General features: G+C 42.4%; 3 protein-coding genes and 1 pseudogene across 8 annotated transcripts in view; all 4 read right to left on the bottom strand.

Moving 5' to 3' along the window:
* Positions 1 to 1,403, bottom strand: part of LOC109908121 (synaptotagmin-2-like) — a 96,857-nt gene extending 95,454 nt beyond the window's left edge. For all 4 annotated transcript variants that reach the window (XM_031794381.1, XM_031794379.1, XM_031794382.1 and 1 more), the window contains exons 1-2: positions 1,268 to 1,403; positions 1,082 to 1,137 (exon numbers count right to left, since the gene is read on the bottom strand). The gene's annotated coding sequence lies outside the window, so the exon portion shown is untranslated. The remainder of the gene's footprint in view (positions 1 to 1,081; positions 1,138 to 1,267) is intronic.
* A 1,486-nt stretch (positions 1,404 to 2,889) lies between these two features.
* LOC109908123 (ADP-ribose glycohydrolase OARD1) lies at positions 2,890 to 5,009 on the bottom strand. 2 transcript variants are annotated; one of them, XM_020506616.2, is made up of 6 exons: positions 4,748 to 5,009; positions 4,424 to 4,487; positions 4,019 to 4,184; positions 3,784 to 3,842; positions 3,578 to 3,690; positions 2,890 to 3,469 (listed from the first exon to the last, which is right to left on the bottom strand). In XM_020506616.2, the coding sequence occupies exons 2-6, from the start codon at positions 4,469 to 4,471 to the stop codon at positions 3,289 to 3,291; spliced, it is 567 nt and encodes a 188-aa protein (XP_020362205.1). In that variant the 5' UTR covers positions 4,472 to 4,487; positions 4,748 to 5,009; the 3' UTR covers positions 2,890 to 3,288. The 2 variants fall into 2 exon arrangements, with proteins under 2 accessions (XP_020362205.1, XP_020362204.1); XM_020506615.2 differs by having other exon boundaries at positions 4,424 to 5,008.
* A 2,332-nt stretch (positions 5,010 to 7,341) lies between these two features.
* LOC109907023 (guanylyl cyclase-activating protein 2-like) lies at positions 7,342 to 8,468 on the bottom strand (annotated as a pseudogene).
* A 3,129-nt stretch (positions 8,469 to 11,597) lies between these two features.
* Positions 11,598 to 18,872, bottom strand: LOC109908125 (serine/threonine-protein phosphatase 4 regulatory subunit 2-A-like). 2 transcript variants are annotated; one of them, XM_020506618.2, is made up of 9 exons: positions 18,624 to 18,872; positions 18,089 to 18,170; positions 17,638 to 17,808; positions 17,403 to 17,496; positions 17,150 to 17,187; positions 15,935 to 16,009; positions 15,476 to 15,616; positions 15,063 to 15,328; positions 11,598 to 14,913 (listed from the first exon to the last, which is right to left on the bottom strand). In XM_020506618.2, the coding sequence occupies exons 1-9, from the start codon at positions 18,655 to 18,657 to the stop codon at positions 14,567 to 14,569; spliced, it is 1,248 nt and encodes a 415-aa protein (XP_020362207.1). In that variant the 5' UTR covers positions 18,658 to 18,872; the 3' UTR covers positions 11,598 to 14,566. The 2 variants fall into 2 exon arrangements, with proteins under 2 accessions (XP_020362207.1, XP_020362208.1); XM_020506619.2 differs by having other exon boundaries at positions 11,853 to 14,913; positions 18,089 to 18,198.
* Between the last annotated feature and the right edge of the window lie 3,615 nt (positions 18,873 to 22,487).

A 22,487-nucleotide genomic window follows, 5' to 3' on the forward strand; every position in this document is an offset into this window, starting at 1 on the left:
AAAGTAACAGCGCCCACTGCTGGCATGTGTAAATTATACACACCAAAACATTTGAAGGTCATAAAAACATAAAATTACCCTACAATGACCAAAAGAAGTGTAAATACACTTTATGAAAGATGTTAGCATGATGAAAATCTATTTTATATATTTTTTAAAACACTTCATCCATCTGTTACAGAATGTGTCCAGTAGCCCTTCATAAAATCTTTAAAATTCCCTTGGCCTTTCCTCTGCGGATCCTACTGTGTGACCACCGAGGGGTGAGAGCGAAGCCCTCCTCTTTACCTGGAAGGAGACTCCTACAGCCCAGCTTGTCAGATAGTTCACTGTGTCTGCAGGCACAGACTAAGGAAAGTCCCTGAACAGCAGTGAACCCGATTAAGACTAATCAAGCTCTACACACCATTCCTAATGCATGTGTTATCTAAGCAACCCAAATGCATGCATCACATCACAGAGTACTCACATACGGCTGCACAGAATGAGAGTCCACACATACGAGTGCACACACCATCCCATTTCGGGACTATCATTTTTTACTTTACATATATTTCACAGTGAAATTATGCCCCTGTCCTGTCCCCCACCTGACCTCAAATTTGAACCATCAACATCAAACTGTTATAAAATGTTTTTAGTACATTCTGTCAAAAGCTTCAGATGTCCCATGAAACTTCAAGTGTGCTCTGAATTCACCAAAACTACATGGTTATATTCAGTCCCCCTGCCACACACCAGCAAGATGCTGAGGTCTGGGGAAGCTCCACTATGGACTGAAATGGGATACTGCAGCGCTTGACAGCCATGTGCACAGAGAGTAACTTGCCTGGAAGCATTAGAGAGTCCCGCTCTAGCCTTCCCCCACCCTCTCTCTCCTTCCCTGTCAAGTCTCCATTATGTTCAAATGAAAAAAGAAAAACATCTAAAAATGAATTACCAATGATTTAGATCCCATATCACTTCATGTCATAACCCAGTGTGAGAAAAATACCCTCAATTATATAAATTAGATATTGAAGAAAAAAATAGATTCAAAAGCATCCCACCAGCCCAACAGTAGATGTGAAAAGCAGCATACCTTGGGTGCTGGGTCTCTTCCTCCTCAGGAAAACCTTCTCTAGCAGCTTCAGGGCACTTTGACATAGACAGAACAAAAACGACAATGAAGAAAAGAGAATAAATATTCCTTCAATAATGACTTTCTCTTATTTCCAGAGTTAGAATGAATAAGCCTGGACTACTACAGTATAGTCCTAAAACACACCTTTCCTCAGTCCTTCTGTGAACTCTTGCCTCACATCCACACACAATCACCCTAAGACTGGAGTACTACAGTAAATTGATAAAAATCAGCTCTTGGGAGGGATAAAAACTACACACTCACTGCAATTTATTTCTTGTCCACTCGTTCTTCTGTTTTTTTTACTGCTGTATCTGTCTGCGCTGCCACCTCATTGGCTAAGATGCTCTTCAATAACATAAGCTCTCTGTTTTAATTGGGAGGAGGCAGTTTCATGGTGCATCAGGACCCCTCCCGCCTAGCTCTTCTCTTTTTTTTCTCTGAAGCGCCCGTGTAGAAGAGTGCTGAGCTCTGCAAATTCATACGCAGAGCGTAAAAAAGGAAGGGGAAGGGAGGATGGAAGGAGGGAGGACATGAGAAAAAAAACTGAGATTGAGTGTTAGGAGGGAGGGAGAGCTAAGGAAGAAATCAATGCCATATGACAAACACAGGCACACCGAGATAGGATGCAGCATTTTGCCAGGGTTAGGAGGATTTTTGAGACATAAGCAAGGACCATCTCTGCATGTCTGCAGTCTGTGATGAACCTCTGCAGTACAGTGGGGTGTCAGAGGAGTCTGAGGCCAGATAAAAGGGATATTTTCCGGGGCTAGCAGAGCGACTAGGTGGCTCTGCTGCAGTGTGCAGTCTAATTGCTGGGCAAAGGGGGATGGGAGGAGGAGGGGGTCGGATGCAGTGATGCTGAAGCACAGTCTTCCAGCCAGGAATACAGAGGGAGGAAGCCGCAGTGTACACAGCGGTTAATGCATTTTCCTCATGAATTATTGGTGCACCAAAGAAGGAGGTATAGGGAGTGGGTGCCAAGGGGCAAAGACTGAGACTCTACACTGTCTAGCTAACAACTGTAAGCTTGTGTTATCACAACCAAATGTATTTAATTTTTTACTTAATATGCTCTTCATTTCAAGTAATGTTACTACAGGCAATCCATCGAAAGGATAGCTGGTTTGGTGTAGATTCAAATCAAGTTTCATGATGTACAGGAGGGCTTTCCCATATCTGTGGGTTTGAAATTGTGGTGGCAGATTCCCCACCCCCACTCTCCATTACATCTGGTGCCTACATGGTCTTTCAGCTGCGTTGAGTGCAATATACTCAAGATCAATATTACATCACACAATACCATATCTGCACCCTGCTGTGTTGGTCATATAATTAGAATCACATTCAAGGTAGCTTTCAGTCAACAGCATTTTTATTTATTTACCTTTATTTAACTAGGCAAGTTAGTTAACAAATTCTTATTTTCAATGGCAGTCTAGGAACAGTGGGTTAACTGCCTTGTTCAGGAGATTCGATCTTGCAACCTTTCGGTTACTAGTCCAATGCTCTAACCACTAGGATACCTGCCACCCCAAGACTCATGAGCAATGCCTGAATCACAGCACAGTGAATTAAGCAGTCAGTAAATGAAGAGATAGGTAGGAGTGACTAGATGTATTTGTGAAGATCATATGCCCTCATGTATTGTATGATGGGTGATATAGCTACATTTAGTCATAAGGTGAATATGATCCAATGATGACAACACCATATATACTAAGTACTCCATTTCTGTATATTACACAAGAACCACAGGTCTAGTGAAAGGTGTAAAACAGATTTTATTATATTGTGAAATTAAAATCACAATTTACTTTTTATTATTCATGCAAGGTACTTACAGGGTTACAGGGTATTTAGAATCAGCATATGACAAAAAGCAGTACAGAACAAGCCACTGAAGTGATGTGGAGAAAACAATCATTGGTGCCCCCTTCTGGTGGAGAGAATTCCTATGAATATGATATTGCTATTATATAGGACAGTAATTAAAGTGCAAAATATGAACATGTCATTTCATAGAACAATTAAAACAGGGGTAAAGAAGAGATGAAGAGGGGGTATGATTTCAAGGAAAAGTATGTTTATTCTCTTTCAAAAGTACAGCCTTGGGCAAACTTTGTACAGGTGCATACCAGTATGCTGATATATTGTCTGTGAGTTTAACTTAATTTTGTTTTACAGAAAACATTATTGGAAACTTGGTTTCCCCATGGACTTGGTTTCACTGTGGGTTTTACAGGGAGGGTGTACACAGTGATACTGATACTTGTGGGCTGGAATACCTTCTCAAGCATCTTTTCCACTTTGTCCCAGCTCAGTCGATCAAGGCCACAGCCAATGCTGTAGAATAGAGGGATAGAACATTTAGTCATACATCAAATGGAAATGATTGACATGTTAAAATAATTTAATGAAACCTTTTTATGTGTAGAATGTATTCATACAAACCGAGGCATTGATATTGCAGTTACTCCGTTTTTCAAGCAATGAGACTTCATGTCCTCAAGGCTCTGCCTCAGGCTGTCATAGGTGGGCTTGTTGCTGTACTTTTCCTTTGTTATCTGTAATAGAGTAAGACACAACCAGAGACAACCCAAAAAAATGCTTTAAAAATGTTTGTTGGTTGAATGAAACTAACAAGGCAACTGTCTTACCAGGTAGTACACAAAACGCTTGTGTCCTTTCAGTACAGCGCATTGTCCTGGCACCTTCTCTGTGAAGTAAAGCAAAACCAGTGAACAGTGATCTTGATCAATGACATGGGCTTAAGATATAAGCCATGTTTTTCCAAATTCAGGGCCCATTTTAAAATGAAAAGGGCACATCACAGCAGACTTCCATAGCATGCAGTGCATAATAACAAATAATACATTATACAGAACAACTCACTCTGTTCCTTTAGCTCAGCCACTCCACCAAACTTCTTCTTGAACATAACTGCGATGCCAGCCCCCATGTGGCAGTCTTTGCTGATACAGTGGGCCAGGGCCTCATTTTCAGGACCGGAGAACAGGTCCCCCTTCACATGACGTAGGCGCCAGATGCCTTCTGCAGGCTGGGCAGGAGAGAGCAGCATTACACCACAGAACCAGTCACCACTACCCAAAACCTTAGATACATTATTTATTTTTAAGAGTTTTCCCGTCCTCTTCAGCTCCAGGTAAGTGGCTAGCTTTCTAAATAGGACTGTTCACAGTAATTAACAACATATTATAGCCATTGGTTACATGCCATTCAACGGAATGGCAGCATTACCTACTAGCTAACTAAGGCGTTTTCATGCTGGCCACTTACCTTCGATTTGTCAATAGAGCGCACTGGCTCCACAGATACAGTTGACATTACTTTGGCAGGTGAGCTGTAGTCAACCAGGTGGGACGGATAAGCAATCTGTTTTGTTAATCTGCGAGGGAAAGCAATGCTACTGCGAGCAAATGAAAGTGCATTGATCATTTAAAACTGCATTAGCTAGTTATAACACTAACGTTACAGTCACAGCTGGCTATGCAGTGCCTCCCTGACCCTAGCTTTAGCATCTACAGAGCCGGCACATTTGTCTGAAAATTGCACACGGCAACTAGCTAGCTATGGTGCATTTTACCAAATATATCAATTTACTTAGCTAGTGTCGAAGTCGTTAAATTTCTCTTTCAATTTCACCAACGTAGGTATTATAAGGGTTAGAACTAGATGGGATCCAGTTTTTGTCAGATTTGACTTTTCGTAGGTTAGAATTTACGCAGCAGGTTGGGATGATTAGGTTAGGGTTAGATCAAATGAAAAAAATAACCAACTTTTGACGTTAATTCGACAAAAACTGTATCCCTTCTAGCATATACCCTCTATTATGGAGCTAGCATCTACTTCCTCTTTGCCACATGGTATAAGTAAGCCTATCAGAAGGCAAGGTGATGTTGACGCTTTTTCTTGTTCTTCTTCGATGGTATTATCGTGGTTGGCAAATATTAACGTTAGAGGTGCATGCTGCCCCCGGTTGTGTAAGCCTACTGTTCTGGCTTGTGTATTAATTACACTGTGACACACAAAGAGGAGGGAAATAAGAACGAATACAAATAAATAAAAATTGCCCTACCAACTAACCCTACACCCATTAAAACCTCACCACTATTCCACTACTTTGGCTCTATCTGATCCTATGCCCGGCCGTCAGCCTGAGAGGGCATTGTTCAACACACTCTAACTCTTTTGCAGTAACATTTTGTACACCCAAGTACTTCTCTGCAGCTGCCACCACAACATGAATTTCTGTGATTTACATTCCATTTCTGTGGTACAGTTGATAACCATGGCTAATAATGCTAAGAAGCTAACCTTACTGATAAACATGTTATTCCTATCACTCTCTATTGGCCTCGGGCTACTCACAGGGATCATCTTAGGATCCCTCACCCTGGACCCATCTTCCTCTACTACTCTCTTAACTGCCTCATCATACGACACCTTCTGTACTACTCTGACCCTGACAACCTCGACCTGCCTTTCTCTCACCGGACACTTCTGATCTCCAACAACATGGGTACCCCTACAGTTAACACACACAACATTTCCCACCGATACCACACATTCCTTTGTCTCATGCCCTCCTGCACACTTTTCACATCTAGGAATCTCCCTCTTACACAATGCTGCAACATGACCATAAGTTTGACACCTAAAATACTGTAAACATCCTAACTGACTTTGTTGGGTAAAGACAGTGTCTTCTCTGTTTCATCACGCTCTCCACCAGGTCTACGTCGCACCAAACGCTGTGCGTCACAAACACCGGGAATCTTCCATTTCAGTTGATCCTTCTCAACATTCACACCACACTAGTTATCACTCCTTTCAATGGCACCCTGATCCAGGGAGCAAAGAAAGTCACAGGTCTTGTCCCAAGGTGCGTGGTGCAGAGTGCCTGCTCCCTCTTGGCGGAAGACACACAAATATCATCACGAGTCCACTTCGAGTTACTTTCACCGATTCAACAGTCCCCAACCTCTTCTCCACCCAACCTGACATCACATATGGATCCACAAGAAGGAAAGGATCCGTTCTCTCAAAAAAAGGCTCAAACCCGGACATGGCACCACAGGTAATTCATCCTCACTCTTGTCAGGTTACATTTTTTCTCTTTGTACTTGACTTAAATCTTCCTCACCACACTGCTTCCCTCTACACTTAGCTCCTTTCCTTCTTCCTTGATGTCCATTTCCACAAACCTCCACGCACTTTCCACTCCTTCATCAGTTGTAGTAGCAAATGGTTCTTGTATCTTGAATTTGTCGCCATGTCTCGTCGACTCATAAAGCTCTACCAGCCGCAATTATCTGCCGCCTACGGCCATTACCCAAGGTGAAGCTGCTTAAACATATCCAGTCATTTAATATCTACAAGTACCTAGAGGTAGGAGGAGCTGAAGGTTGATTCTGCTCCTGCTCCAGTACCTACCTCCACCATCCATTCTGGAATGTGATGAAGTGAATACTGTCAAAGATGGGCAGTATGATTTCCATATTGTCAGGTTATTTATGATATTGTGATGTATGAGCTACCCTCATATACTCTGAAATTGATAGTGCATTTATTCAGGGTTATATAATAGACTTACATTCCATAAAATAGGTCAACATTGGTGTGTTTATTATACATCTTCATACACATTTACTGTTCAACATACACAAAATAAGTTGTTCTGCAAAAATTGTGCCAGATCCTGTTATTAACAACCAAGTCTGCTACCGGAATACTATATCATTGTCAGCTCTAACCATTGATATTTTTCCCAAGCAAAACATAATTGCAAAATAAACTTTACGATCTGCCACTGCATGTTGTCTATCATCCATATAGAGATGGAGAAAACTGGTCACTTTTACTTTACACTGCACATACAAAATTAAATCATGGGCAGTAGAACACACACATAACCATCAGTGGGAACAGAAACACGCAGATATGTACACATTAGGGATTTCAAAAGAGAAAACAAAGAAAGCTTTGAAAGAAGCAACAAGTGATGGTGTGTGGTGTGCAGGGTATGGGGAGAGAGGGTATTACAGCAACGGTTGCCCCCTCTGCACAAGAGTCCATAGTCCCCATGGGTATGGTGGTAGTGTCAGCCACCACCTGGGCACAGGGGCAGGGCACAGGATAGCTGAAGCTGCTGGTAGATGGATTCAAATTTTGATTGAAAGAAATCTATAAACTTATTACAGAGGTTCAGCTTCAGAGCTCGCTCCAGAGCTCTTGCGTACACTGATCCAGTCCCTAGGGTTGACGTCCATCTGCAGCATCTTCATCACCCACTTGTCCTTCCTGGCCCCGTCGATGAACTCATCCAGAGACAACTCCCCTGAGGGAAGACACAGTTAGCATTACTCACTAACTACTGAAACCAAACACTGTTTACAATGAGGGAAAAACATTACTAACACCCATTGTCCAATGGTCCAATTTTCCAAATACTTTAGAATGTTACACACAATAATATGTTGTACACAGTCATAATGATATGGAATCACAGTGAGAACCTGCTCAATCATTACATTATTAAAACCACAGATCAAGCTGTCAGAGAACAGTAAGAGGGTAAAGAAAGCGTCCTCACCATCTCCGTTTTCATCAACCAGTTCAAATATTCTGTTGACCACTTGATCTGGGGTCAGGACGTTACACTCTGCATCCAATTCTCCATGGCAGGCTTTCTTCAGTCTGTAGATGGACTGAGAGAGAAGACAAGCAGATTTTGGAATGATATCCCATAAATGTATGGGATATCATAACTGTATTTTATGTAATCCTACACTAATCTTTGAACGTCTGTTACCTCTACAATCTCCAGCAGCTCTGTCTTGTCAATGCAGCCACTTCCATCTTTGTCGTACATTTTGAAAGTCCATTTCAGTTTATGTTCCAACTTGCCCCTCAAGACCAGGTTCAAGGCTGCAACATACTCTAGAAAATCAATTGTATTGTCCTGCAAAGGAAGGAAATTATAAAATAATTTTATGATACCCATCAAGAAATACAGAAATGAAGAGAAAGTGATGTTCAACAGTTATCACTTGAAGGACATGTGGACACTGTGGCCCTCAAAGGCCCCCATCAGATGACTGTAATCTGTAGGCTACTCACTCCGTTCTTGTCAAATGCGCAAAACATATTCTCAATATAATCGGCCGCCTTCTTGTTGTTACTAACACCGAAGAAGCTTTTACTTGTGCATGAAGAGTGTTCCACTTGGGCACTCCACCACAAACTTCTTAAACCAGTCCTGCAGCTCTGCAACATCAATTTCCTGGTCTGAATCACTCTCCTCACTCAGTCGCTGACCCATCAAATCTAATTTTATTTGTCACATACACATGGTTAGCAGATGTTAATGCGAGAGTAGCGAAATGCTTGTGCTAATCTAACCTAACAATTCCACAACTACCTTATACACACAAGTGTAAAGGGATGAAGAATATGTACATAAAAATATATGAATGAGTGATGGTACAGAACGGCATAGGCAAGATGCAGTAGATGGTATAGAGTACAGTATATACATATGAGATGAGTAATGTAGGGTATGTAAGCATAAAAGTGGCACTGTTTAAAGTGGCTAGTGATACATGTATTACATAAAGATGGCAAGATGCAGTAGATGGTATAGGGTACAGTATATACATATGAGATGAGTAATGTAGGGTATGTAAACATTATATTAAGTGGCATTGTTTAAAGTGGCTAGTGATACATTTTTACATCCATTTTTTTTCATTATTAAAGTGACTGGAGTTGAGTCAGTATGTTGGCTGCAGCCACTCTATGTTAGTGGTGGCTGTTTAACAGTCTGATGGCCTTGAGATAGAAGCTGTTTTTCAGTCTTTCGGTCCCTGCTTTGATACAGCTGTACTGACCTCGCCTTCTGGATGATAGCGGGGTGAACAGGCAGTGGCTCGGGTGGTTGTTGTCCTTGATGATCTTTAAGTCCTTCCTGTGACATTGGGTGGTGTAGGTGTCCTGGAGGGCAGGTAGTTTGCCCCCGGTGAGGCGTTGTGCAGACCTCACTACCCTCTGGAGAGCCTTACGGTATGTGGGTGGAGCAGTTGCCGTACCAGGCGGTGATACAGCCCGACAGGATGCTCTCGATTGTGCATCTGTAAAAGTTTGCGAGTGCTTTTGGTGACAAGCCGAATTTCTTCAGCCTCCTGAGGTTGAAGAGGCACTGCTGAAGTCCATGATCATCTCCTTTGTTTTGTTGACGTTGAGTGTGAGGTTATCTTCCTGACACCACACTCCGAGAGCCCTCACCTCCTCCCTGTAGGCCGTCTCGTCGTTGTTGGTAATCAAGCCTACCACTGTAGTGTTGTCTGCAAACTTGATGATTGAGTTGAAGGCGTGCATGGCCACGCAGTCGTGGGTGAACAGGGAGTACAGGAGAGGGCTCAGAACGCACCCTTGTGGGGCCCCAGTGTTGAGGATCAGCGGGGTGGAGATGTTACCTACCCTCACCACCTGGGGGCGGCCCGTCAGGAAATCCAGTATCCAGTTGCACAGGGTGGGGTCGAGACCCAGGGTCTCAAGCTTGATGATGAGTTTGGAGGGTACTATGGTGTTAAATTCCTCTTGTCCAGATGGGTTAGGGCAGTGTGGTTGCGATTGCGTCGTCTGTGGACCTATTGGGGCGGTAAGCAAATTGGAGTGGGTCTAGGGTGTCAGGTAGGGTGGAGGTGATATGGTATCACGGAAATAGTTCTCAAATACTGTGATGAGCCTCTTTAGTTGAAGGTGTTGTCGCTCATGTTTGATTGGACTCCTTAGTTGAAGAAGTTGTCTCTCATGGTTGAAAGTTGTCTCAGTCAGGGGTGTAGCTCTACTCTTTGGACATTCCACAAATGATTTTGCTCTTCCAACTATTCATTTCCATCACAACTGCAACTTTTTAATCAGTCCACTGTGTCTGTACTATTACTGAAAAAAAATATATATTTCCATAAAGGTACCACACATAAACAAAAACACTGCGGACAGAAACAGTGAGTTACTATATTACCCCTTGTCTGACAATTCTCCACTGATGGTAGAGACTGGGCAAGGACTGATGTAGATCACATGACACAAGGGATTAGGAATATATGCCTACTGTCTGGATCAATTAGTTAATAGTGAGTTCTTGAGAAGATTTGCTATTATCCATCTTCTATTGCCCCATCGTCAGTGTAAGAAGTCCAGTCAGTCCAAGCCAAGTGAACCTGCTAGAACTACTGCAACAGACAGGCGGTGAACAAAATAATAGGTATAAAGATGTTAAACTGCTAACTGAACTGCTAATTTAGACTACTAAACCTAAAAGGAAGAGCCCTTGACTTGACATTTTTCTTTGATCATGGTAATAGTGTGACATGAGGAAATTGAAATCAGTTCTACAAGTCATTGTAGAAAAGGTACAGGGCCAGTTTCTCAGACCCAGACCCAGTTTAGTCCTGGACTAAAATGCACTTTCAATGGAAACTATCAATTGGAAAAGATTTTTTCATCCAGGACTAGGTTTAATCAGGGTCCAGGAAACTGTCTCCAGTCATCTCTACAGAGAATTACATTGAGCCATATACAGGCAGGACCCAGTATATTCCAATGGTGAAATGTGAAGTCCATGTCTTGCCAAAGGTTAGTTACACAATGTCCCTTACATGGGATCCTCCTTTTTGTTTGCAAATATGATTACTCATAAAGGCCAGGCATTTGGTAATCCCTCTTTAAGGTGATGCTATTTCTTTTGACCTTCCTTGATAACCTGTGTGACAGAATGTACATTGTCTCTGTTGCAGCATAATTATGTCATAAGTACATCAACTTTATGATAAACATTTATTTTATTCCATGGCTCAGTAGTAGGCCTAACATTTTACCAGTTGACTGTGTCTCCAAATACCCCGTGTTACATTTGTGTATACAAGATGTGAAAATCCTGATATCGATATGAGAAACATTTATCAAATGTATTTACACTAAAGAGACAGGTTGCAGAGGTTGGAAAAACACACTTGTGGGACTGACTGTCCTTGTTTCCTATAGTTGAACAGTGTGAAGATCTCAATTGCATACTACTTGTGTACTCTCTTCGGCTCCTCTCTCCGGCTCCTTCTCAAAACCAATTGGATCAGAAAGCCAGAGGTCCCTCCCCTCTGATCTCCGCCATTGGATTTTGAGGATGCGAGGAATATGTAATTGAGATATTCCCAGTGTGTTGACTGAACATAACCCCGTCTAGCACATCTTGGCTCATGTAATCTGCTGACTAGGTGTTTCATAGAGACACAGATAAGTATCATTAGCCTGAGTGTCAAGGCCATCTGGAGACACTCTCATAACTTTGTCTGAAAATGTACAGATAAGGACATAATATATTCAAAGGATATATTCAGTTGGCAAAATTTACTTGAAAAACGTACTGATACAAATTAAGCAAACCCCACACTTAAAATGTTAGCATTTATTGCTTCATATGAATACTGTGCTGAAAGCCAATCATTCAATTTACAGAGATGTCAATCGGTTTCACAAAGGCAGTGAACACATATTACAATCTACAAAATCTACTTTACAGAAATGTTTATCCTAATATATAAAAAGACAGTTGCAGAAACTGGTAAAGATATGGCAGCCAGTAAACTCTCAAAATAAAATCAAACAAGATTCTTGTGATCAATGACTGTTAGTGCTGATATTGACATTTCAATTTGACAAATGTAATTTTATTCAATTGAAAAGATTGTGAGAACTAAAGTAAACCATGTTTTCTTACCATTTGAGTAAATCGGACACAAAAACTGACAGTAACTGTGGTCAACAAACAAAAGCATTCACTCAATACTGTCAGACAACAGAAATCAGGAAATTGCCAATATTATTGTGTTCTGATGTTTTGGAAGACTCAGCAACAGGTGAGAAGGTAGAGAACGATGAGATAGAGTGCTCCTGGGATGTTTAGAGCAATTTGTTCACAGCTATACAGTGCTGTCAGAAAGTATTCATTCCCCTCAACCTATCCCACATTTTGTTGGGTTAAAGCCCAAATTCAATTTTCCTACACAAAATACCACATAATGTCAAAGTGAAAACATATATTTTTGCAAATGTATTGAATCATAAATACATATAATTTACATAAGTATTCACACCCGAGTCAAAAACACCTTTGGTGGCGATTACAGCTTTGTGTCGTCTTGGGTACGTCTGCATCAGCTTTGCACATCTGGATTTGGGGATTTCCTCCCATTCTTCCTTGCAGATTTTCTCAAGCTCTGTTAAGTTAAATGGGAAGTGGCGGTGAACAGCAATCTTCAAGTCTTTCCATAGATTTTCAATGGGCTTTGGTTGAGCCACTCAAGGACTTTCAAACTCTTTTTCTGAAGTCATTCCAGCATTGCTTTGGCTATATGCTTGGGGTCATTGTCCTGTTGGAATGTAAATCTTCACCCCAGTCCAAGGTAATTTGCACTCTGAAGCAGGTTCTCATCAGGGATTTGACACCATTCATTGTTCGCGGTATCCTTACCAATCTCTCAATCCCTGCCACTGAAAAGCATCCCTATAGCAAGATGCTGCCACCACCGCTATACAGTAGGGATGGTGTTAGATGGGTGATTAGCTGTGCCTGTTTCTCTCTAGACATAGCGCTTTGCATTCAGGCCAATTTGTTTCTCATCAGACAACAGAATATTTTGCCTTATGCTCCATCTTTCATGACTTTTTGCAAACTCCAGGCCTTCCATCATGTCCCTTTTTGCTAGGAGCAGCTTCTGTCTGGCCACTCTCCCATAAAGCTCAGATTGGTGAAGTGCACAAAGACTTCTGGCTTCTGAGAACAGCAGGTTAGCCTAGTGGTTAGAGCGTTGGACTAGTAACCGGAAGGTTACAAGTTCTAATCCACGAGCTGACAAAGTATAAATCTGTCATTCTGCCCCTGAACAGGAAAGTCAGTTAAGAACAAAATCTTATTTTCACTGTTCCTAGGCCGTCATTGAAAAAAAAGAATTTGTTCTTAACTGACTTGCCTAGTTAAATAAAGGTAAAAAAAAAAAAAAATACCTTCTGGCAGGTTCTCCCATCTCAACCAAGGAACTCTGTAGTTCTGTCAGAGTAGTCATTGGGTTCTTGGTCACCTCACTTACCAAAGGTCTTTCTTGCCTTGGTCGGACAGCTAGCTCTAGGCAGCAGGGTAAATCTATATTTTTTCAATGTCCCAATGATAGAGACCACTGCGCTCGCAAAAACTCTAAAATTGTTTTATACCCTTCCCCCAGATATATGCCTCATCACAATCGTGTCTCGCACTCTACGGACAGTCCCTTGGACTTCATGGTAATAGTTTCTGCTTTGACATGAACTGTCAACTGTGGAACCTTATATAGACAGGTGTTTTTCCTAAATCATGTCCAAACAAATTAATCAGCCACAGGTGGACTCCAATCAAGTTGTAGTGACAGCTCAAGGATGATCAAAGGAAGTTGGCTGCTCCTGAGCTCAGTTTGGTGTGACATAACAAAGGGGTGTGTATACCTTTAAGTTAGACATTTATTTCATTTTCAATAAATTTGCAAAGACTTCTAAAAATGTGTTTTCATTCTGGGTTATTGTGTGTTAACATTTAAGCTATTTTGAAATCAAGCTGCAAAATCTTTTGGGAATAAGTCGAGGGGTATGAATACTTTCTGAAAGCACTGTTTTGTTCAATCAGAGTGCAATAGTACATGAGGATTGGTTGCAATCCATGGTTTCGGTATGTTTACTATGCAAGATTACCAAACTTGCGGGGCAAGGGCTTCCAGCGGTTTTATGGAACAGATGTGTGTCATGGACAATCCTTCATACTTTACATTCCAAAGTATGGACAACTACACTAGAAATTTAAACATAGATGTGAACGGTAGCTTTACCAAGGGAAAACCCAAGGCATCCCACAGATCCAGAGGAGACCCTAACTGGGCCGGCCAACATGATACATTCACCACAGATTGAGATCACAAAACACACAGAAGTGGCTGATTCATTCCTTATGACAATGTTAACCAAGCAGCTTTAGAACTGGTGTCTAAAATAGCAGTAAATATTAAAATGACAGTGATCCATGAGAGAAATAAAAACTATCAAGGTGATAAAAAAAAGTACAGCTGAGTCGTTTTTTTGAATGCCACAGGCTTTAAAAAAAATCTAGCTGGAGGGGAACTTTAAATGATAAGTTCCAGTTTTTAAAAACAGACTGATGCGTGGCCGTCAGGAGGTGGGTGGGTCTTACAAGGTGTGAAGAGACCCGAGGGTGAAAATCCTCTGAGGCCTCACACAAAAAGCCTCCCTGTGCTGGGAGATTACAGGTCCATAGTGGTAGAGATCTCCTGTATTTGGTACAATGTCAATATACAGTGTAAAGTAATGTTGGGCCTCAGGTTAGTCCTGTTCCATGGGCTCATCTGCAGTCTCTGAGCTTTCCGAACAGTTTTCTGCAGCAGCGCCCTCTGCCAACGACTCAGCTGTACTGCTGGGAGAGGCAGAGGGGATAGGCTCTTCACTGGGTGCTCCCTCCCCATTGCTGCTACTGCTGCTACTTACTGGGTCACTGCAATCGCCTTCCTCCTGTTCCTCTAAACTCAGATCATTCCCTGACTGAGCAAGCTGCTCCTCTGACTGGTCCATGGTGTTGTCACTCTTTAGTCTGTGGGTGGGGCCATACTCAGCCTCCCTCTCTGATGTCTCTTCCTCGTCAAAGGGATCTTCTGTCTGAGTACTAGAGGGCTCTGGGGGACAGAAGGCAAGAACAATAATACCATTACATCCTTCCATAAATCAATCCATTTTAGCAATGTTATTTTTAGATTCATGTCATTTTCCCTTTCACAAATCACGTAATGTGATTTGAAAATTCCCCATTGTACAAAATACATACCATGATCGTCTGTGGTGAGCATATCAGCAGACTTATCTTTTTCTTCCTCAACAACATCTGTTGACGATTCTGGCATGTCTGATGAACTTTGGGCAGGTGCAGGACATGACATCTCCTTGTCTACCTCATCCTCCTCTTCATCCATGTCTTTGTCAAACTTCAGCCTCTTGACTTCGTGGCTCTCTGCCTCCGTTGCATCCTCTTCCGGATGCTTGGTCTTCATCGGACTGCTCTGTGTGGCATCACTTTCCGATACCGAGGAATCACTAAAGGAAGGGTCAAAACATCAGAACCAGTTGCTCTAATTTTATATATATATATATATATATATATATATATATATATCTTATAAAACATTTACATGTGGTATCAGTGCATTATATTTCTGCTGACAGTCACACAATGCTATTTACCTGACAACATGCTCCTCCTCTTGTTCTGTGAGTGGCTCCTTATCGTCTGTGCTGTCAGGGAGACCGTTTGTAGCCAGAGAGGTGGATAGTGATAGCTTTGGTCTGTTCAGTGGCCTTGGGGTGCTTGGTCCATTTACATTCCTGCCGTAAGGAGAGGAAATAATCTCTGCATAATCTAATACTTTCATACAATCAAATGTTGTTGCAACTGAATCCATGTTGCAATTTCATTTAATTAATAACAAGGAGATTAATTCAAACAACACCACAGTGTCACCCACTGTCTGACAATCATATCTGGTATGAGTAAATTAGTAAACCTTCTCCCCCTATGTTCAGGGATCCCTGGAAAGAAAGACTGCTAGGTTTAATTTGGGTTCCTTATCCCTTTTTTGATGTTTTTATTTTTTTTTAATAGCATAACTGAAAGTTAACCATTGACAAGTAGGTATCTCTCACCTTTCTGAATAAATAGCGGTATTGCCAGGGAACATCACTCCATTCATTCTATTTACACTGGTTGCCCCATTTTTCCTTTAAAAAGAGGCACAGCGAGTCAACAAATCCAAATGATTGTTAGCTTTAAAGTGCTATACATAGCATTTTTTTTTTGCATTGTAATTTCAGTACATTGCCATAATATGTCTGGCACTAATGGTGGAAGGATAGTGTTTCACAGTATTGCTTACCCACAGTGTTGTGATTGGCTATGATATTTGCCTATTGATTTTGCCTGCCGGTGCGGCATCTGTTGTCAAACTAGGATAGCTGTTCTGACTTTGTGGCTGTGTTATCTAGTGGAAACTAATTTCTTGGTTGCTAAAATTCTACACTGTTCTTGTAAACGTGTGAAATGGCTAGCTAGTTAGCGGGGTGCGCGCTAATAGCGTTTCAATCAGTGACGTCACTCGCTCTGAGACCTTGAAGTAGTTGTTTCCCTTGCTCTGCAAGGGCCTGGGCTTTTGTGGAGCAATGGGTAACGTTGCTTCAAGGGTGACTGTGGTCAATGTGTGCAGGGGGTCCCTGGTTCGAGCCAAGGTAGGGGCGAGAAGAGGGACGGAAGCAGTATTGTTACATTCGCTCAATTTCTGTGAGAAAACAAGCACAATATTGTAGGGAATCATTGTACCATCTAAATCAATAACAACAACAAAAATCTTATTTTCAGCTGTTTGAAGAGGGTGAACCAAAACAAAAAAAAAGTTACTTTCGTTTTTTGGTCCACCAGCTTCAAACAGCTGTGAATATGATTTTTGTTGTTGCTGAAAATAAGTTTCACAGCGATTTAGATGGTACAATGATTCCCTACAATATTGAGTGCTTGTTTTCTCACATAAGTGGAAATTGAGCGAACAGTGTAGAATTTTAGCAACCAGGAAATTAGCCATTTCCACTAGATAACACAGCCAAAGTCAGAACAGCTTTCCCAGTTTGACGAAAGATGCCGCACTGGCGGAAGAAATCAACAAGTGAATATCACAGTGAATCAAAATGCAACACTGTAATACTTTGAAACACTATCATTCCACTATTAGCCACTGATATTTTCTGTAATTACAATGCAAAAAATCCTGTGTACAATAGCACCTTTTAAGTATTTTTTTTATTTTTATAGCAAAACACTTTTAGGTATAAGCTAAAGGGGTAGGTAGAGAAACATGACAGAATACTTACTCTGACGTAGGACACACACAGCTGACCACCATCACATTCTGCAAAACATAAACACCATCAATCCCAAGCATTTATATTGTATATTAATACAAGCAATTCTAACTTGTTTATAAAAAATTCAACTGGGCCATGCGAGAATACATTACTCAACACAAGGACATGTATATGTGACATAGGTATTCTTACTAGGCTTAATACCCTCATTCAAACACCCATTACAAGTAATGATGTCAGTAGAAGTGATGATACTTACCTTCTCCACTCCCCTGAGGAACTTGTCTGTTCCTGTGTAGTTCCTCTTTGGCTCAGTCAGTAACTCACACAGACGCTGGATGGTGAACGGAATCCTGGAAAAATGTGGATTTGTCAAGAAGGTATACTTTCCTCACCGTGGCTGTATACTAGGGCTACACAAAGACCTACTGGTAAAACAAGAAAAAGGGTCATTTTATTAGACGTTTCAGCACTGGTTAGTAGAGGATACTCACCCGTTGTATCCTTCTACGATTTTGAGAATCCTCTCCTTCATCTCTTCAAATGGAATGTACTCCACATTAGGATTGGCTGGCCCTCGCTGGTCTGGTGTCGAGGCTCTGAAGTCATCCATTACCTTCTCAAGTTTAAACAGGAAATAACTTTTGAACTGTGACCATGAAATCCTGGAAAAGATGAGACCAAAAAGTTATCCTCTCTAGATCAGACACCTTGTAACCTATCCAACAGAGATGCAGCCTTGATGCTGTGATAACTACCAGTCTTGGGACCACACAATCATGTCTCCTCAAACAACTTTGGATTTGGTAGCATATCGAGATTTCTGGAATATGACTATCCACGAGTTGTAATTTACCAGTCGTTTTATTTATATCCTGTATTGACACATTGTCTTCTCATTATAAAAGTGGCTGGCATTGTTGGGATCATTTATCAGACACTCACATCGTTTCTCCCGTTTTGGCGACATGACACAGAAATTGATCCAGGGCAGGGCAGGCATCTTTCTTCCCTTTCTTCTCGAAGTCTGAACGTAGATGCATGAAAATAGGAAACTATTTCAAGTTATGTGCAGTGTTGGGTAACGTTAGCAGGCACCAATAATTAACTGAACGGCAACCACAGCGTTAGCGATCTAACAGTACCTAGCTAGAAAACTAATTAACCATCCATGGCCAACAAACTAAGTTACAGCGACCGGATAACTATGTAACTACAATGTGGGTAAAATAGTTTCAACACAATACACCTATTCATATACGTTTTGAATTATACAAGTACAGTAACGTTATCTAAATAAAATTGGCCTAGCGCGAGTTAGCTAGCTAACCATTTCGACTGATAGCTACAAGCTAGCTAGCCAAGTTAGCCGTCCAACGAGTATAATATATGCAGCTACTTAACGTTACGCTTGTAAATTAAAATGTAGCTAGTTAATCATGTAAATATACGGAAAATCAGCAAACGCGAGTTGACTTACCCGTAAAACCCTCCAAAAGTGTGTCGATTTCCATGGTTGTAACGTAAGCTATTTTATGGCAACCGAAGTCCCCTACACACCAGCGACAGGAAGTCAGAAAAAGCTAGCTACCGCTAGCTAGCAACAATGCATCCCAGTGAGTTTGTGGCGCCGTTTGACTCACACTTGCTAGCTAACGTTTGCTACCCACACAACTGGGCATGTCCAGTCAGAGTATGTCTGGCAAACCGGCCTTCTTCTTTGGGATTGGTTTGACGGATCGCATCCAACTTTTAAGGTGCGTTCCCCGCCACCTACTGTACTGGAGTGTGAGGCCAGTCACAGCCTACCTACATTAAATTATCTTCGATAGTCCTGTTCCTCTAAGAAAGTGAAATAGAGCCCTAAACACCCCAATCTTAACCCCGTCGAGCCTCTCTAACTCTTTCACACAATCTCTCCCTATCTACATAATGCAGTTCACAAAATATCAACACATGCTCCACCGTTTCCTCCACTAAACACTCAACACTCTTCCCTGCGGACCAGTGGGACCTGAATATCTAGCCCCTCTCTCCTCACTACCACCACTCCCATCCTCTCCAATTAAATAAAATACCATTTTTAAAAAATGGTCAAATGCGCCGAATACAACAGGTGTAGACTTTACAGTGAAATGCTTTCTTACAAGCCCTTAACCAACTATGCAGTTTTAAGAAAATACCACAAAAAAAGTAAGAGACAAGAATAACAAATAATTAAAGAGCAACAGCAAATAACAAAAGCGGGGCTATATACAGGGGGTACCGGTACAGAGTCAATATGTCAATGTGCGGGGGCACCGGTATCGAGGTAATTATGTACAGTTATTAAAGTGACTATGCATAGATAATAACAGAGGCTAGCAGCAGTGTGTGTGTGTGGGGGGGGGCAATGCAAATAGTCTGGGTAGCCATTTGATTAGCTGTTCAGGAGTCTTATGGCTTGGGGGTAAAAGCTGTTTAGAAGCCTCTTGTACCTAAACTTGATGCTCCGGTACCATTTACCGTGCTGTAACAGAATGAACAGTCTGTGGCTGGAGTTTTTTACCATTTTTGGGGCCTTCCTCTGACACCGCCTGGTATAGAGGTCCTGGATGGCAGGAAGCATGGCGCCTGTGATGTACTGGGCCATACGCACTACCTCTGTAGTGCCTTGCGGTCGAAGGCAGAGCAGTTACCATACCAGGCAGTGATGCAACCCGTCAGGATTCTCTCAAAGGTGCAGCTGTAAAACCTTTGAGGATCTGAGGACCCATACCAAGTCTTTTCAGCCTCCTGGCGGGGAATAGGTTTTGTCATTCCCTCTTCACGACTTGGTCCAAGCATGTTAGTTTGTTGGTGATGTGGATGCCAAGGAACTTGAAGCTCTCAACCTACTCCACTACAGCCCCGTTGATGAGAATGGGGACGTGCTCGGTCCTCCTTTTCCTGTAGTCCGCAACCATCTCCTTTGTCTTGATCACGTTGAGTGAGAGGTTGTTGTCCTTCCACCTCACAGTCAGGTCTCTGACCTCCTCCCTATAGGCTGTCTCATCGTTGTCGATGATCAGGCCTACCACTGTTGTGTCATCAGCAAATGATAGTGTTGGAGCCGTGCCTGGCCATGCAGTCATGAGTGAACATGGAGTACAGGAGGGGACTGAGCACGCACCCTTGAGGGGCCCCCGTGTTGAGGATCATCGTGGGGGATGTGTTGTTACCTACCCTTACCACTTGGGGGCAGCCCATCAGGAAGTCTAGGATCCAGTTGCAGAGGGAGGTGTTTAGTCCCAGGGTCCTTAGCTTAGTGATGAGCTTTGAGGGCACTATGTTGTTGAACGCTGAGCTGTAGTCAATGAATAGCATTCTTATAGGTGTTCCTTTTGTCCAGGAGGGAAAGGGCAGTGAGGGGTGCAATAGAGATTGCGTCATCTGTGGATCTGATGGTGCAGTATGCAAATTGAGTGGTTCTAGGGTTTCTGGGATAATGGTGTTGATGTGAGCCATGACCAGTTTTTCAACGCATTTCATGGCTACAGATGTGAGTGCTACGGGTCTGTAGTCATTTAGCCAGGTTACCTTCGTGTTCTTGGACACAGGGACTATGGTGGTTTGCTTGAAACACGTTGCTATTACAGACTCAGACAGGGGGAAGTTGAAAATGCCAGTGAAGACATTTGCCAGTTGGTCAGCGCATGCTCGGAGTACACATCCTGGTAATCCATCTGGCCCAGCAGCCTTGTGAATGTTGACCTGTTTAAAGGTCTTACTCACATCGGCTACGGAGAGCGTGATCACACAGTCGTCTGGAACAGCTGATGCTCTCATGCATGTTTCAGTGTTAATTGCCTCGAAGCGAGCATAGAAGTTATTTAGTTCGTCTGGTAGGCTCGTGTCACTGGGCAGCTCTCGGCTGTGCTTCCCTTTGGAGTCTGTAATAGTTTGCAAGCCCTGCCATATCCGACAAGCATCGGAGCCGGTGTGGTACAATTCGATCTGAGTCCTGTATTGATTCTTTGCCTGTTTAATGGTTCGTCTGAGGGCATAGCAGGATTTCTTATAAGCCTCCGGGTTAGAGTCCCGCTACTTGAAAGCGGCAGCTCTACCCTTTAGCTCAGTGCAAATGTTGCCTGTAATCCATGGCTTCTGGTTGGGGTATGTACGTACAGTCATTGTGGGGACAACGTCCTCGATGCACTTATTGATAAAGCCAGTGACTGATGTGGTGTACTCCTCAATGCCATCGGAAGAATCCCAGAACATTTCCAGTCTGTGCTTGCAAAACAGTCCTGTAGTTTAACATCTGCTTCATCTGACCACTTTTTTATTGACCGAGTTACTGGTGCTTCCTGATTAATTTTAGCTTGTAAGCAGGAATCAGGAGAATAGAGTTATGGTCAGATTTGCCAAATGGAGGGCGAGGGAGAGCTTTGTACGTATCTCTGTGTGTGGAGTAAAGGTGGTCTATAATTATTCCCCCCCCCCCCCCCCCCCCCCCCCCCCCACACACATTTAACATGGTCACGCCCTGACCTTAGAGAGCTTTTTATGTCTCTATTTTGGCTTGGTCAGGGTGTGATTTGGGTGGGCATTCTATGTTATTTTTTCCATGTTTTTGGATTTCTTTGTTTTGGCAGGGTAGGGTTCTCAATCAGGGACAGCTGTCTATCGTTGTCTCTGATTGGGAACCATACTTAGGTAGCTTTTTCCCACATGGTTTTTGGGGGGTAGTTGTTTTCTGTTTAGGACATGACATGACATGACATGACATGACATGACATGACATGACATGACATGACATGACATGACATGACATGACATGACATGACATGACATGACATGACATGACATGACATGACATGACATGACATGACATGACTGTTTCGGTCACGGTGTCATTTTTTTTTCTTCGTCAGTGGTCGGTTCAATAAGAAGGCATGAACACTTACCACGCTGCGCTTTGGGCCGATTCCTCTTCTTCAGACGACGACTCACATGACAAACATGCTGATAGAAATTAGGTAAAACTGATTTAAGTTTCCCTGCATTAAAGTCCCCAGCCACTAGTTTTCCTTTTTGCTTATGGCGGAATACAGCTCATTGAGCGCGGTCTTTGATCCAGCAACAGTGGTAAGTAGACGGCTATGAAAAATATAGATGACAACTCTCTCGGTAGATAGTGTGGTCTACAGCTGATCTTGAGGTACTCTACCTCAGGGGAGCAATATCTCGAGACATTGTGGGTATTGTGTAGATTGAGGGGGGGGGGGGAACAATTTGCACTGTATATGTACATATCAACTTCCATTTCCTCGTACCCCTACACATCGACTTGGTACTGATAGCTATCATTGCTCATTGTGTA

The sequence above is a fragment of the Oncorhynchus kisutch genome, linkage group LG17 (assembly GCF_002021735.2).
Source record: "Oncorhynchus kisutch isolate 150728-3 linkage group LG17, Okis_V2, whole genome shotgun sequence".
Lineage (NCBI taxonomy): Eukaryota > Metazoa > Chordata > Actinopteri > Salmoniformes > Salmonidae > Oncorhynchus > Oncorhynchus kisutch.